At 44.1% G+C, this 13,982-nt stretch overlaps 1 protein-coding gene and 1 long non-coding RNA gene across 2 annotated transcripts; both read right to left on the minus strand.

Moving 5' to 3' along the window:
* Positions 1–1,462: 1,462 nt before the first annotated feature.
* Positions 1,463–4,498, minus strand: LOC144728049 (uncharacterized). The gene has a single exon (XM_078607278.1). It carries the CDS (start codon positions 4,422–4,424, stop codon positions 3,936–3,938), a length of 489 nt encoding a protein of 162 aa, XP_078463404.1. The 5' UTR covers positions 4,425–4,498; the 3' UTR covers positions 1,463–3,935.
* Positions 4,499–4,561: 63 nt separating this feature from the next.
* LOC144728050 (uncharacterized) lies at positions 4,562–12,952 on the minus strand. Its single transcript, XR_013587472.1, has 3 exons — positions 12,801–12,952; positions 5,929–6,094; positions 4,562–4,745 (listed from the first exon to the last, which is right to left on the minus strand). It is a non-coding gene; the product is annotated as an uncharacterized LOC144728050 (long non-coding RNA).
* Between the last annotated feature and the right edge of the window lie 1,030 nt (positions 12,953–13,982).

Here is a 13,982-nt window from a genome sequence, read left to right on the forward strand (position 1 = left end):
GATGAACAGCTGAGAGAGGCGCGCAAGTGCTGTGGTGAGCAGTGCATGGCGGAGTTGTATGTGCAGTGGGTAGGCAATGTTTGCACGATGGTTGCAGAGTTGAACGTTGGGTGTAAAGTTGAAAGGTGATGCGTCGTGGGCGATGCAAGACGGTACATTGATTTCGGTTTTTTTTTTAAGTAGGGTTAGTGTGGTGGTTAAAGCAATGGATGAGTTTTGCATCGTGGGAATAGAATCTACTTTGACTGTGCGCAGTGTTTGCTGATGGCAAGGCGTGTGCAATTGAATGGAAATGCAAAGAGTGTATGTATTATCCACAGGTGATCGTGTGTCGTGTTTGAAGCATGCCAAGTGATGTGCATCGACTGCTGGTAACACATGGAGGGAATGTTGCGTGGTGTAATGCTTACGGTAATATGGTGCTGCGGAAATTGTTTGGGCATGTCAACTGTTGTTGAATATAGATGTTGTAGGTGACCAATAATGTACACATAGCTATGTACGTAACGGGTATTTTTTAAAAAAAAAAGTGGATGAAGCGATGGACAGTGGGTCAGACTGGTGGAGTTTAAAGACCCAGATTCGGTGTGTAAGCATTGGGGCGAGAGTTGGGGCGACATCATTAACATGAACATGGCTGGAAATGTAATAGATTGAATGGTTGGCGTTTGTGCATGTATTTAGTGGAGAGCGAATGTTTTGTAGAGACAGCAGAGAAGCAAAGCCAGAGAAGAAAAATAAATTTGGAATTCGGCAGAAGTATTTTTTTTGGTTTTTTTTCCTTTTTTCTCTTCCACAGTTTAAGGGTAAATTTGCTTGAAACAATACGCTCACTGCATTTTGCAGGGCTCCATTTTTTCCAAGTGCGCATTCGTGTTAAAATTGCACCCAGGTTCAATTTAACCATATCTGCGCAGATCTCAAATTGTACATTGGCCCGTACACAAAGCCAAATTGTGGTAAAATGTTACTATTAAGCAAATAGGGGCGTGCATGATTTAAAACTATTTTAAAGTACAATCCAATTCAGATTTTTTTTTACTGCACACTCCTTGTGATATATTCAAATAGTTTTGGGTTGGCATATGTACAATTGTAGCCAATTTGATACCAAGGTGCAAATTAAATCACGATAGTAACCTTTACAGTGATAGAATGCCGAGTTCATGATTGCATTCATTTCTAAAAATGGGATTTTTTAAAATTCAAAATCTGGTCAAGTTCTGTTGTAATTGTATGCAGATTAAACGTTAAACGTCTCTGCAGTGCGCTTAAGGGTTTGGTTGACAAACCAGCGTTCCTTAACACCTCGATTGTTCACAGTTTTGAGTGTCAAATCTGGCCAATTGCGTGGGGTTAAGACAAATCAATTTAAGCACCTTCACATTTTTTTCAGTTAAAAGGGCCATCACAAATCCGTAATACATTTCCGCATTTTTGAAAAGATCCACACCTTTCTTGTAAAAAAAAAAACCCCAGTTATTTTCTTCATATGCATCTTATGTACATGTGAAATACTTTACAATTGGCAAGATGTGAAGAAAATAAATAAAAACATATTTACACAAGGTGTGAGCAAGACTGGCTGGCAGTAACCTGGTCGACTTGGTGTCACCAGTACACGCAAGCTGCCGATGCTTTTCAAAGCATTTAAATGACAGTTTGCAAATGCAGACTCTGGTCATGGATGTGGCAATTTCTCTCCCCCCCCCGTCATGTTCCAATCTTAAATCTAATTTCACTTTTAAAACAATTTTGCCGCTCACATCCACGACCGTTTAAAACAGCTGCTTCACATTGACTTAAAAAGCCTGCCAACTTTTTATCTTCCACAAAAATAGATTTCAAAATTAAAATATACAATATCAATATTTTTCTCTGCTCCTGTCTGTACACATGTGCGCACACTACATACACCCCCCCTATTAAACTAAACGTCATACCGTACACTAAAAAAACAAGTCGTCCAATAAAGGCTCAGTCATCAACACCAGTCAAAGTCATCGTCAAATACGTGCCTTTAAGAGTTCCATTCTAACTGCACGAAAGCCTTCCAAAGCCCATGCGAACATCCCGTTTCTATTATAAATGCATTAACAGACTTTGAAACCCATTGTTTGCCTCAAGCTAATGTAATCTCAGAAAACAATCGTCATATCAAAAGCTCAAGGCAATCAAGTGGGCCCCAAATTTTTAAATGCATTCACGTCCACACGATCTTCCGGACAATCAAGGTAATAAGTAAACTATAAACAGAACAATAAAAGCACCGCCAGACAGAATTTTCAAGTACAAGCCAACACCGATTCCTGGCAAACGCCAACTTAAGGATAGTAGTGGCTTGTACCAACCACTGACAAGCAATGTTTCAGGTTTGTTAATAGGTTGAGGCACCAGCTGGCGTGCCACCATATCCATCATCCCACTTGACCTGGGCTCTTTAAAGACGTTTCAGTCAGGATATTTGTGATAAAGTTGAGCACGTGAAGGTTTCATTTTGATGCCAACTCTTCAGGAAAAAAAAGGTCTCACTGGTGATCCAAGCCGATCCATTTTTTCCTCCCCCCACCCACCCCCCATTCATCTTCAGTCTTCTATTCAAATAAACAAGTCTTCCGCGTCGAATGCTGTTGTTACTGCTTATGTAAAACGGACGGCGTGTTTATGTAGAGATGACGTTTTCGCGATATTTTGCGTGGGATAAAAAAAAAACTGGTTCTCACTTGGTTGCTGCTATTCAGCTTTTAAAAGTTGCTGTTTTGCAATTTAGCCAAAAATTGTACAGATAAATTTGGATGAAAACGGACCACCAGATTTGGTATGTTGAAGCTGTGACCGCACAGGGCAGCTTGGGCAAATGCTTGTCATCAAATGGGGAGCGTTAAGATTAGCCGAAGTCTCTTTGGCACACAAACACTTCCTAACACATATGCGCACACAACAGTGCTTTGCAGTTACCACACACACACACCAAGCAAAGCCAATAACGTGCACACAACGATGCCCCCAACTTAGCCCGAGTGCAGACAGTGAGCACCTGTTAAGGCTGGGGACGGCACATAAGGGAGTGGTGTGGCCAGCACCACCAACGCCCTTTTTTGCCATCCTGGTACTGATGTGCATACAACACCACACCAGGTACTTAATTTAGGTCGAGTTGACCTAGGGGAGGACCCAAACCAGATTCAGATATCACCATGGCCAGTAACTGAATCTGGGTCATTTTGGGTATTGCAGTGCATCAAAGCCCAGACCACCACTCCCCATTACATCCCCGTGCAAGTCATAAAAACACTGGCAGTCAACATGTCAGTGCCAAGTGCACTTTGCCATAGCTGTACACACAGTACAGGCCAAGGCCAGTTGCCCGACTGCAGATTTAAAAAAATGTATTTAAAGAAATGTTATTACTCGTGCCGATTTCATCAGAACTTAAAACATTGCCACAGACAGAATCACATTGTGATTGGCAACTGGTCGACCTTGTTTAGCGACAACTTAGATCAAATTTCGCAAGGGATAAAACAAGATTCCAACGCAAAATATCTCCAACTCTTATGACATTTCACCCCCCCCACCCCCACCCTGCCTTATAATATAAAAGGCCCCAACTTTTTCACTTCACAAGCAAGCACACGGTGTTGTGCACACCCCCCTCCGCGCCTTAAAAAGGCCATCATCTTGCCTGTCTACAGTGATCAAACATCTTCTGAACGATTAAGAGTCCATTTAAAATCTAGTCACCACACCGGGATGCCCACACATTCCTTCAGAAGGCAGAAGGATCAAGTTGCCTGAAACCCCTTTTTGCACGCCCACACATGTTGTCGTCTGTCCCAAGTCCAAAATAAATTGAGCAAAGACCATTAACGGCACGCGTCTCTCGTTCCGTTTGGTCGGTCGCGGTCTCTGCTCTTCACGTCTCCTCCTCCTTCCTACGCCTGCACTTTGAGCAACATCTTCAGCTGCGACGTCATCTCGCTGTAGTACGTGGCGGCGTGCGGCGGCGGCAAATACGCGGCAAAACTGTTTGCCGGAAAACGCGCGCCCAGCGCGCAAGCAATCACCGCCGTGGCTGCCGCAGTAGCTGTCGCGGCGCTCTGGGACTTGGCCCCGGCATCCTCGAAACATTTCGCAGGAGAGCTCTTTGGCGCTGGATCCTCGGCAGCGTCGCCTTCGCCGCCGCCGCTCCCCTTGCGACTGCCGCCAGCGGTGCTGGAGACCCAGTGCACGGGCGGCGGTGGCAGCACGCTCGGAGACGGTGGCTCGCTAAATTTGGCTCCGGCGTAAGCAGGCCATTCGCCGCCTTCGCGAGGCGAGCGGGAGAGCGGAGAGCCGGCCTGCCGGGGAGACGACGCTTGGCAGAAACCGTTTGTCGTCGATGGAGGGGAGCGGCGGGGGTCGAGGGAGCGAGGGGAGTGCATGGCTTGGGGCGAGCGGGAGGGAGGGGAGTGGACGGTTTGGGGGGAGCGGGAGGGAGGGGAGCGGATGGTTTGGGGGGAGCGGGAGGGAGGGGAGTGGACGGTTTGGGGGGAGCGGGAGGGAGGGGAGCGGATGGTTTGGGGGGAGCGGGAGGGAGGGGAGTGGACGGTTTGGGGGGAGCGGGAGGGAGGGGAGCGGATGGTTTGGGGGGAGCGGGAGGGCGGGGACTGCGAGGCAGGGCTCGGGGTGGAACTCAGGTAGGGCGAGCGACGCGAGGGAATGGAGACGGGAGAAGAGGTGCTGGTGGAGAATTGCACGATAGCCTGCGCACGCACACACACACACTGGATTAAATAGGCTGCAATGCCATTGCACCAACATCATCAACCGGATCCCATGCCGAACTTTTAACTTTGAATAGTAAAGTATGACGAGCTTCAGATGGCAAAGTTCGATGTCAAGTAAAACTACGAGAACCTTTGTTGGGACTGTAGAATGTATTTTTGTTACCTTTCTCAGCATGCTCTTGCTTTTCCGTTTGCCAAGGGACCAAATTTTAAATTCCAGGAGCTTTCAATTCAATAGTTATTTCTACAGATTACTATCCAAGATGGCCATATTCTATTATTCTGTAGGTTGCGGTTGTGTTGTATAGCATTGTTTGCAGACTCCACCAAGTGTTTGCATGGTGTGTATTTAAAGGTCTTATCAACAGCATACGTTGCCCTTGTCACCACGTTAAAGGGAGACAAAAGTACACCCTCAAAAATACCAAACTATTGCTGGAAACTTGGCAACAATTAAGTTGTCGTGGCTGTAGCGTATTGGACAGCACGATGTCCAATGTTCCACTCCATATGCTAGGAGATTATTCAGCACGTACGATGAAGCGAGTTGCAATTACTGGCCAAACGTCACTCAGATTGTAAATGTTGTAGCTTTTCTCTACAACGCACTGGTGTGGTACGAGTAACGCACTGGCATGTTCTATTTACGTGACAAACCTTAACTAATTTGCTGTCAGGTGATGGCAGGTTAAACGACACATTTATACATTTAGGTAATCTAACCCAAAAAACGGGTACTATGGATTCTTCTTTTCATAAGGCGCAGCACACCCCAAAAAAGGGCTTCACATCACAGCGGCGCACAGTAAAATACATCCAAATACAACATCTCCACATTAATTCTAGATTTGAAGCTTTCGTGACTGCAAGGATTCATACTTAGTTCTTTCGGTAAAGTCACGTAGGTAAAAAATGAAAAAAGAAATTAATAAAAATAATAAATCTTATTTTTATTCATTTTAATTTTAAAAAACTGAAATTAAAATTAATAAAAATAAGAAATATCATTTTTATTAATTTTAATTTCATTTTTTACCTACGTGACTTTCCCGAAAAAACTGAGAGTATATCTCCACGTTACCCAACAATCTGATAAACACAGCAAATGAGCGCCACCATATCCTGGACCCCACCGCGGCACGGCAATTTCCCTAATCACCTGCGCAGCAGTGCCATGTTTGGCGTTCCCCGGGCGCCGTAACCCGTCGCCCCGCCCACCCGGCGGATGTTGCTGTTGGCCGCCACGACGTGGCTGGCTGCGGGGCTGTCCGTGGCGTGGGGGTGTAGCCCCCGTGGCGACCTCTGGAGGCTCGAACCGTGTCATCCTAACACGGGGGGGGGGGAAGGGGCACAAAAGCGAGGGGTGAGAGGACATGGTTAGGGTATGGTGGTAACAACTGTGCTCATGACAAACTAAAACTATTTTTATGAAAATAGGTTTTCCTTTTTTTCTGGCAACAGATGTTAAAACACAAAACTGAAACCTTTTTACGAGGAATCATGTCTGCATTAACCACAATACTTGGTCAAAATGCCAACAAAAAACTCTGATAATATATGCATTGTCTTTGAAACCGATTGGTCCACACCAGAGACAGCTTTCTTTTGAGCCTAGTCTCAAAACGGTGTTAGACCAGAGGACGCCAAAAGGCGTACAATAACAAAGTGAGAATAGGAAAACCTTCTCATATTTTGCTACTGGCAACGGAGGTCCCATAATGTAACAATTTTCATTTTGCCAGTTGAGGCCCACCGAGTTTATATAGCTCTTTTTCACAAGCGCCCTGGCCACAAATGATAGCTTAACAAAGTGGCTTATCGTGTCGAAATGTATAGTAGGCGAATACTCTTAAACGCACGTTTCTAAACGGGAGCCGGAGAGAAAATAAAATCAAAGCCATTAAAAGGGAGACCATTAAACGACCTACAACATACCAGACGAGGGAGTTAACATCGCCAGATGGTTCCCCCCCCCCACTCCCCGCTCCATTCGCACCCGATCCCTCACCAAATCTCAGGAGCTAAACAGTTGAACAGTGTTTGGAAATGGTGACCAGTATATGCAAAGGTCGCAGGCTGCTACGGGGCGACACCATCGGCAGCACGAGGCACTTCCGCAAATTCTGTCGTCGTGTTTTATTGAGCCCACGCCAATGCGCTTCTGCATTCAACGACTTGGACCAGCGTGAAGTATGGCCAATTGCTACCTGCCCACCTCCCCTCCGAACTCCAACCAACTCGAAGGGAAGGATGAACAACCAAGGGCATCTTAATCTGGTTAAAAAATATATTTTAATGTGCTATTAAGAACCATCGCCAAAAACGTCACCTATTCGTTTCCTAAGGCAGTGTTAACAAATTTAGAGTGCGATTAGATATTTGGTTGTTTTTCGCCCCGATATCCATTTGCGTCATCAAATGCGCTTGTTTTTTTATGTTATTTAATTTTGTCATGCGCATGGGTAAATCAACTTTTTTTCCGCAGTTATTATTCAGTTAAAAACATAAACCTTAATCTAAAACTTGATTGAGCATTCTTACTTCATCGATTCCGTCTACAATCGATCACTGTCCGGTGGCAAAGTGGAAATGAAAAACAATGCATCACCTAAAAGGTGAAGTTTATTTATAAAAAAAATTTAAGTCGATTAAGTAAAGGTCAAGTAGCTCAGGGGGAACGTTACTGACAAGCTTATTTATAGATTAACTTTTTTTAGTCAAACACTTGGGGGGGGGGGGGTTTAGTTTCGGCAATGTCAACATTCCGTGACGTCACAGAGCGTGGCCTGATCTCCCCACGTGACTCCTCCCCCACGGCCCAACCGCCCCCTAGACAAAATGTCGCCACGCCCTCACGGCGCATGCGCAGAAGTTGCCACATCCGGGACAGCACGGGGCTGTGAAATGGCGGACGAAACCCCCCCCTCCCGCCCCACTGCGCATGCGCACAGCAAGCCACAATTGGGGGCTTATTTACAATTGTGAGGAATACAACCCCGTTGAGCTATAAAGCTCTTTTGTGGGGGGGGGCATGTCAGAAACGATACAATACAAACCAATAGGAATGCAAAGTACAGGAAAGGTAAACAAGTCGTTTAAAAGATATTTAAATAAAACATTTTTTTTTATCTAACCAGGTACGGCCCACTGAGCTATTGACCTATTATTTAGAAGTGACCTGGCCACAAATGATAGGTCAACGAAGTGGCTCATCACGTGGAAATGTATAGCAGCAAAATTATCTAGACGCGTGTTTTTAATATGCTATACCCGTACCACGTTTAATTACGGCCACCAATAAAAATACATTTAACCAGTGGGAAGCCTACATCATAAAAAAACACAATTTTCTACAGCACTTTCATCCAATAAGTCCAACTTGTCAGACAAGACTGAATTTTAATTGGCGAACGTTCATTTTGGGATAACATTATTGAAAGAGATTAAAACAGATTGAGAAATTTCCCAGTGACCATCACTTTTAAGATAGATCTAAGAAAATCCATGCCTGGCAAACCAATGCAGCTAAACCCATGGCATACAATAACACATTACCCATGGGTAAATCTTGATACATGTACCCCCTTTGTAAATCCATTGCTAATGGAGGGTTGCCTGACCATACTTCACCACTCTGGTCAGCAGAGGTGGGACAAAGTCATTGTTATGCAAGTCCAAGTCGAGTCGTAAGTCATCAAATTCATGACTCGAGTCCAAGTCACATGACTCGAGTCCACACCTCTGCTGGTCAGTGCTGGAGTTCGTTAAGGCCCTGTTGTTTCCCTTTACATTTTCATCATCACATATCCTGACAATCCTTACAAAAAACACTCAAGTCGAAACTGCGTTCCCCCACCCAGCCATTCGTGCCTAGATAGTCATAACCACCGCATACCGGTTTCTGTAGTGCTATGAAATGCGGTTTTAGTCGAGACATACAATTCCACATTGTTATCGCAACGACTCAGAAACCCTATGACTCAAGAGAGAACCATATACGCACACCCCCATACAATGACCCATGTCCATATTTGGGATCCATACCTACATAGGGTGACAATACAATCGACTTGAGACCCACAGAACACCTATTATAATACAAGTAGGAACGTCTACACGCAATGCTAATCTAAATCAACATTGCAACACAAGCGGTGTTTTTTACAGCCGTGCTTTTAACAACGATGCAATGTCAGAAGATTTCGTTGGGCCACTGGCTCATGAGCCTAGCTTCCCTCTCGCATGGTGGGAAATTCCCAGACACTATCCTGGTAATGCCCCATGTAGACTCAACGTGTCCTTATACCACATACGTACTAGTCAATATTAACGTCTAGTTCGTCACTAGTCAATCTACTTTATAAGCACTGCAATAGCTGGCACCCATTAAGCTAGTGGGACAGTTGTTAGCACTTGAAGATAGTTAATATCACCAAGTTGGCATCGCACAATAACTTGATAGTGCTAAACAGCATTAGGCGAGTACTTCATGTACTAGACTTATTACCTTTAAAACACATGTTAATACTAAGAATAGGTTTTGCCCTTGTTGCTGGCAAACAAAAAAATTAACCCGTAAAAACTAAGTTTTTCACTATAAATCCTTTATATGCGTGTTCAATGGGCCACAACCCAGCCCACATTGGTCTTTAAAATGGGCGGCTAGAGTCCTCTCGTCCTCTGGCTTGAGATGGCTGCCACCTATGGGTCAGATGATTGCCTGCCACCATTAAGCAATTGATAATTAAATATAAAAAAATTTTACCTAAAGTGTAAAATTTTGGAAAAAAATTTTTACGAAAAGAAATTGTCACGCACAACGAGTCTGTGCAAAATGTCAGCTCGATTGGATCACGGGAAGTGGGTTAAAAAACGACCGAAAGATTTGCACGGTCCTAAGCAAGCAAGCAAGCAAACTTAATATAAAGGATTTAAAAAAGGCGTTAAGATGTTAAAACACCAAACCGAAACCTTTCGCAAGGAATCATGTCTGCATTAACCACATATACTTGTGGTGAAAATACAAACGAAAAACCACGCTCCGACAGGATATGCATCGTCTTTGAAACCGATTGGTCCACACAAGTCAGCTTTCTTTAGAGCCTAGTCTCAAACAATGTCAGACCAGAGGACGCCACAAGGCCAACAGCACCAAGACAATGCACCATCAGGACGATGAGAGCTCAAGGTGAGCAGCTATTTCAAGTTTCATTTATTTCAAGTTTAATTTATTAGGTATAGCCCTGTGAGCCATTCGGACTCTTGAATCGGGTGCAACCGCAACAAACAAAAAACTAAAACATGAACAAGAAAACATCTTAAAGTGACTATGTGCAAACAGATAATCCAAGAAAAGGCAGAAAAATATTGCAGAAAAGCACTGTACACCAACGCTGTGTGCAAAAATCCCAGTGGGATTCAAGTCAAACAACAACAACCACAAGACAACTTAGATTAAGGCCATCAATCGAACTCTGTACTACAACAAACAAACATGGCCAAACCAAAAAACTTTTCGAAAATCACCATTATTTGAACACTATACTCTTTGCACTTATATAAGTGCACAACTTTGTCTATCTGTGATGAACGCTGCGCTTTTCGTCGTCTCCATGCAGGGGGCGCTGCTAACCTACGCGCCACTGCATTAACAATGGAGGCGCAGGGACAGACGTTCGATCACGTTGTAATCGATCAGCAAGACGGCGGTCTTCTCGCACGGCTAGCAGCTCTGTCGCCTTATCGATCCCCGCGATCCCAACCTGGTGATAGCCCGCATCGAAACGAACACCTCCAAGCAAGGCCATCTACTTAACGACGAGAAAATCTTCTTGTTTCTTTCGGTAAAAGCCACGTACAAGGGAAATAATTAAACAATAATCTAACTAATAATAAAATATCTATTTTGAAAATAACATAAAAATGAAACAATAAAATAAAAAAGATATTTTATTTAAATGTAATTTTTATTATTTTATTATGGTTTAATAATAAATTAATAATAAACCATAGGACATTTTGATTTTTGATTTATTTCCCTTCTACGTGACTTTACCGAAAGAACCAAGAAGGTGAATCCTGCAGTCACGAAAGCTTTAAATCGAGACGAGAGAAAATTCACACGAAATGTCGTCTTCAATTAAGTCTTCCAGATGTAAAATGAAAGAAGCTTTTAATTAAGAAATCAAATTCTCTTTCAAAACATCACACAATTCAAAGATGTTTCATTTTAAAACAAGTAAGCTCGTCAACAGCGCTCAAAAGTATTCTGGAGTTAAAATCCTGCTAAGGCGGTTGTCTCAGCCCATCATCTCTTCGGGGGGTAAATTAAGTACCACTTAGTAGGGAAGTCAACACGTGGCTGACTTGATTACTACGTGAGGTCAAGTTATTAATAGAGGAAACGCATTTCATTGGGCTGGTCAATAACTATACGTATTTAGTTAGTACCACCAGCATTGACGAATTAGTACCAATTAATCATTATTAATGCTGTATTTGTAATGGGGCTAGTTAGTGTAAATATCATGTGTATCGAGTGAGTGCCGTACGTCGGTGCTGATTGTACAAAGGGAAAAAAAATCTCAAGCCATTATTTTTAGATTAAAAACGTGGAAACCTTTAAAAAAACACCTACACTGTAAAGGGATAACATTGACTGTAAAGGGATAACATTGTTTCCCATAAAGTAGATTACAATTCATATACAACTCGAATCTTTCACAGATTCTGTTCTGGACCAGGATGGTGAAGTTTAAAAAACAATCAACATCGAGTGTGTTGAGGTTTCTTTCATCAAGTTGGGGGGGGGTGCCAAAAGGGTTTCTACAAATGTGTTGTCTATCAGCTGTAAAAGGGGAAAATCAGTTAAATAATAAGAGTTTACACTACACACTGTCAGTACAAAGTCCTACACACACCACCCCCCCCGTGTTAAACATTAAAGAAGTCCCACGTTTGACCAAAAGGACAAGACTAAAACTTTTGGACTACAAACATTAATACAATTACACACAAGTTCTTTCGGCGCCAAATGCAACAACACAATGTAAGCCTTTACACTACGAGACCTCCTTTACCAGTGGCAAAATAGTGATAATATGCACTGTGCATATCATTATCAGAGTTGTTTCTTTGTCTGCTTGTGTCGTGGTTATTGCAAACATGATCCCTTGTATAAAGGTGTCAGTTTTTGTACCAGTTGAAAGGGTAAAACCCTACTACAATGTAAGCCATCAAGATACCCTGTCAATAGGGGTTAGGGTCTTGGTACATCATTTAAACCTTTTAATTCAAACATTTAATTTGCATTTTTTTGTTCTTTGCCGTGGTACTTTAAAAGCGACTGGATCTACAAGCTGAACGTTTACGTGAATTAAACGTCGCTTGTTAAAACCCATAAAAATAACATATTGATGTAGGTAGAGACATGTTTGCTTATTGCTGGATATGTAGATCAACCAAGCTGACATTTTTACTTTGTAGATGATAAAGTTATTCGCCCAGGAATTAGTCAAAACATTATATAAAAAAATTGGTGTCTTAAAATGCAAGTTAGTGTACTTCAATTAACTACGTAAACAATTAACAATTATAAAAATAGCAACGCTCATCGATGGCTGCGCTTGTTTTGTTTACACCGTCAATTTAATAAAAAAAAGTCACAACAATGGTCGCCTATCTCCTACTAATAAGTAGTAACTATAAGTGCATTTAATGTTGCGTTAATTCCCGTATAGCATCGACATCCGCCCCCGACTACACAACACGGGCGCCAAAAGCAGTTCGCAACAAAGACTCCAGCTTCTCAAAAACAATTTTAAACCACACACGCAGACGTATTTAGCAGAGGAGACAGCTTAAAACATTTTAAGTAACTGTGAGGCAATCGCAATCCTCAACATCGGGTCAAGAACGACAACAAGCGGAGTACCGAAGCAGGATAAACAAAGGCACAATGGCGACCCAACAACCACGACGTCGACGGGTTATCGAAACAAAAAATAATAAAGACGTCTCCTCACAACTCACCTCTCCTCTGGCCCTTGAAACCTTGTCAAGCCGACGGACTTCGCAAGCTACACACAAACGCCTACTAAAACACGACAACGACGACTTAAGATTGCGTTGACGAGTCCACGACTTGAGGCGGCGACCACCGCGGAGTCGACTTCCGCGGCCACCTCACGACGACTACGCCGAAGAGGCGCGCGACGGCGTCTTTTATAGAATCCACCGCGTTTTTTTTCTGACAGTGGCGTCTTCCGGAAGACGATGACCGCATAGGTTAACGGAGCCCCCCCCTCCCCCTCTGTCCCGGAACTTCTACCTCGTCCGGAAGATTCTACCTCTTCCGGAAGACGCTACCGCCACTGAGTGTTTTTTTTACGGTAGAGTCTTCCGGAAGACGGTGACCGCATAGGTTAACGGAGCCTCCTCCTCCCCTCGGCCCCGGGACGTCTACCTCGTCCGCAAGATTCTACCTCTTCCAGAAGACGCTACCACCACTGAGTGTTTTTTTACGGTAGAGTCTTCCGGAAGACGATGACCGTATAAGTGAATGGAGCCCCCCCTCTCCCCGCCGTGGCTTTTACCTCTTCCAGAAGACGCTACCGCCACTGAGTGTTTTTTTACTGTAGCGTCTTCCGGAAGACAATGACCGTGTTAGTGAATGAAGCCCTCCCCCTCCCCCCGCCGTGGCTTTTACCTCTTCCAGAAGACGTCACCGCCGCTGAGTGTACGGTAGAGACTTCCGGAAGACGATGACCGTGTAAGTGAATGGAGCCCCATCCCCCGCCGTGGCTTCTACCTCTTCCAGAAGATGCTTCGGTTTATTTCTCCTCCCCCCACCCCCCGGAGGTCGATCCCCGCCCCCGCACGTACGCCTCATTTGCATAACTCGAGCGCGAATTCCGTCAGGGCGATTGTGATTGGTTGCCGAGAAAGATGGGGGGGGGGGTGTTGTGAACCGCGGGTTGAGATGCGAATTGTCGCTCGTGATTGGTTGTTGCTAACAAAAAAAATGGAATTAACCAATCAGAGTGCAGGAAACGTTTGCTCCCCGCGCTGTCGTCAGGCGAAGGGGGTTGGCGTCGCGCGTGCTGATTGGCTAATCCCCTGGTCACGCGTCGAAGCTTGAGCTGCATATTGTTATGACGTCGGGCACAGCGAAGGCTCCCTTAAATAACTAAACTCATCTCGATGGGCAATGTT

The sequence above is a fragment of the Lampetra planeri genome, chromosome 27 (genome assembly GCF_965212315.1).
Source record: "Lampetra planeri chromosome 27, kcLamPlan1.2.h2, whole genome shotgun sequence".
In the NCBI taxonomy this organism is placed as follows: Eukaryota; Metazoa; Chordata; class Hyperoartia; order Petromyzontiformes; family Petromyzontidae; genus Lampetra; species Lampetra planeri.

Coding starts and splice junctions, on each gene's coding strand:
- LOC144728049 (XM_078607278.1), bottom strand. CDS start 4,424: ATGCACTCCCCTCGCTCCCTCGACCCCCGCCGCTCCCCTCCATCGACG.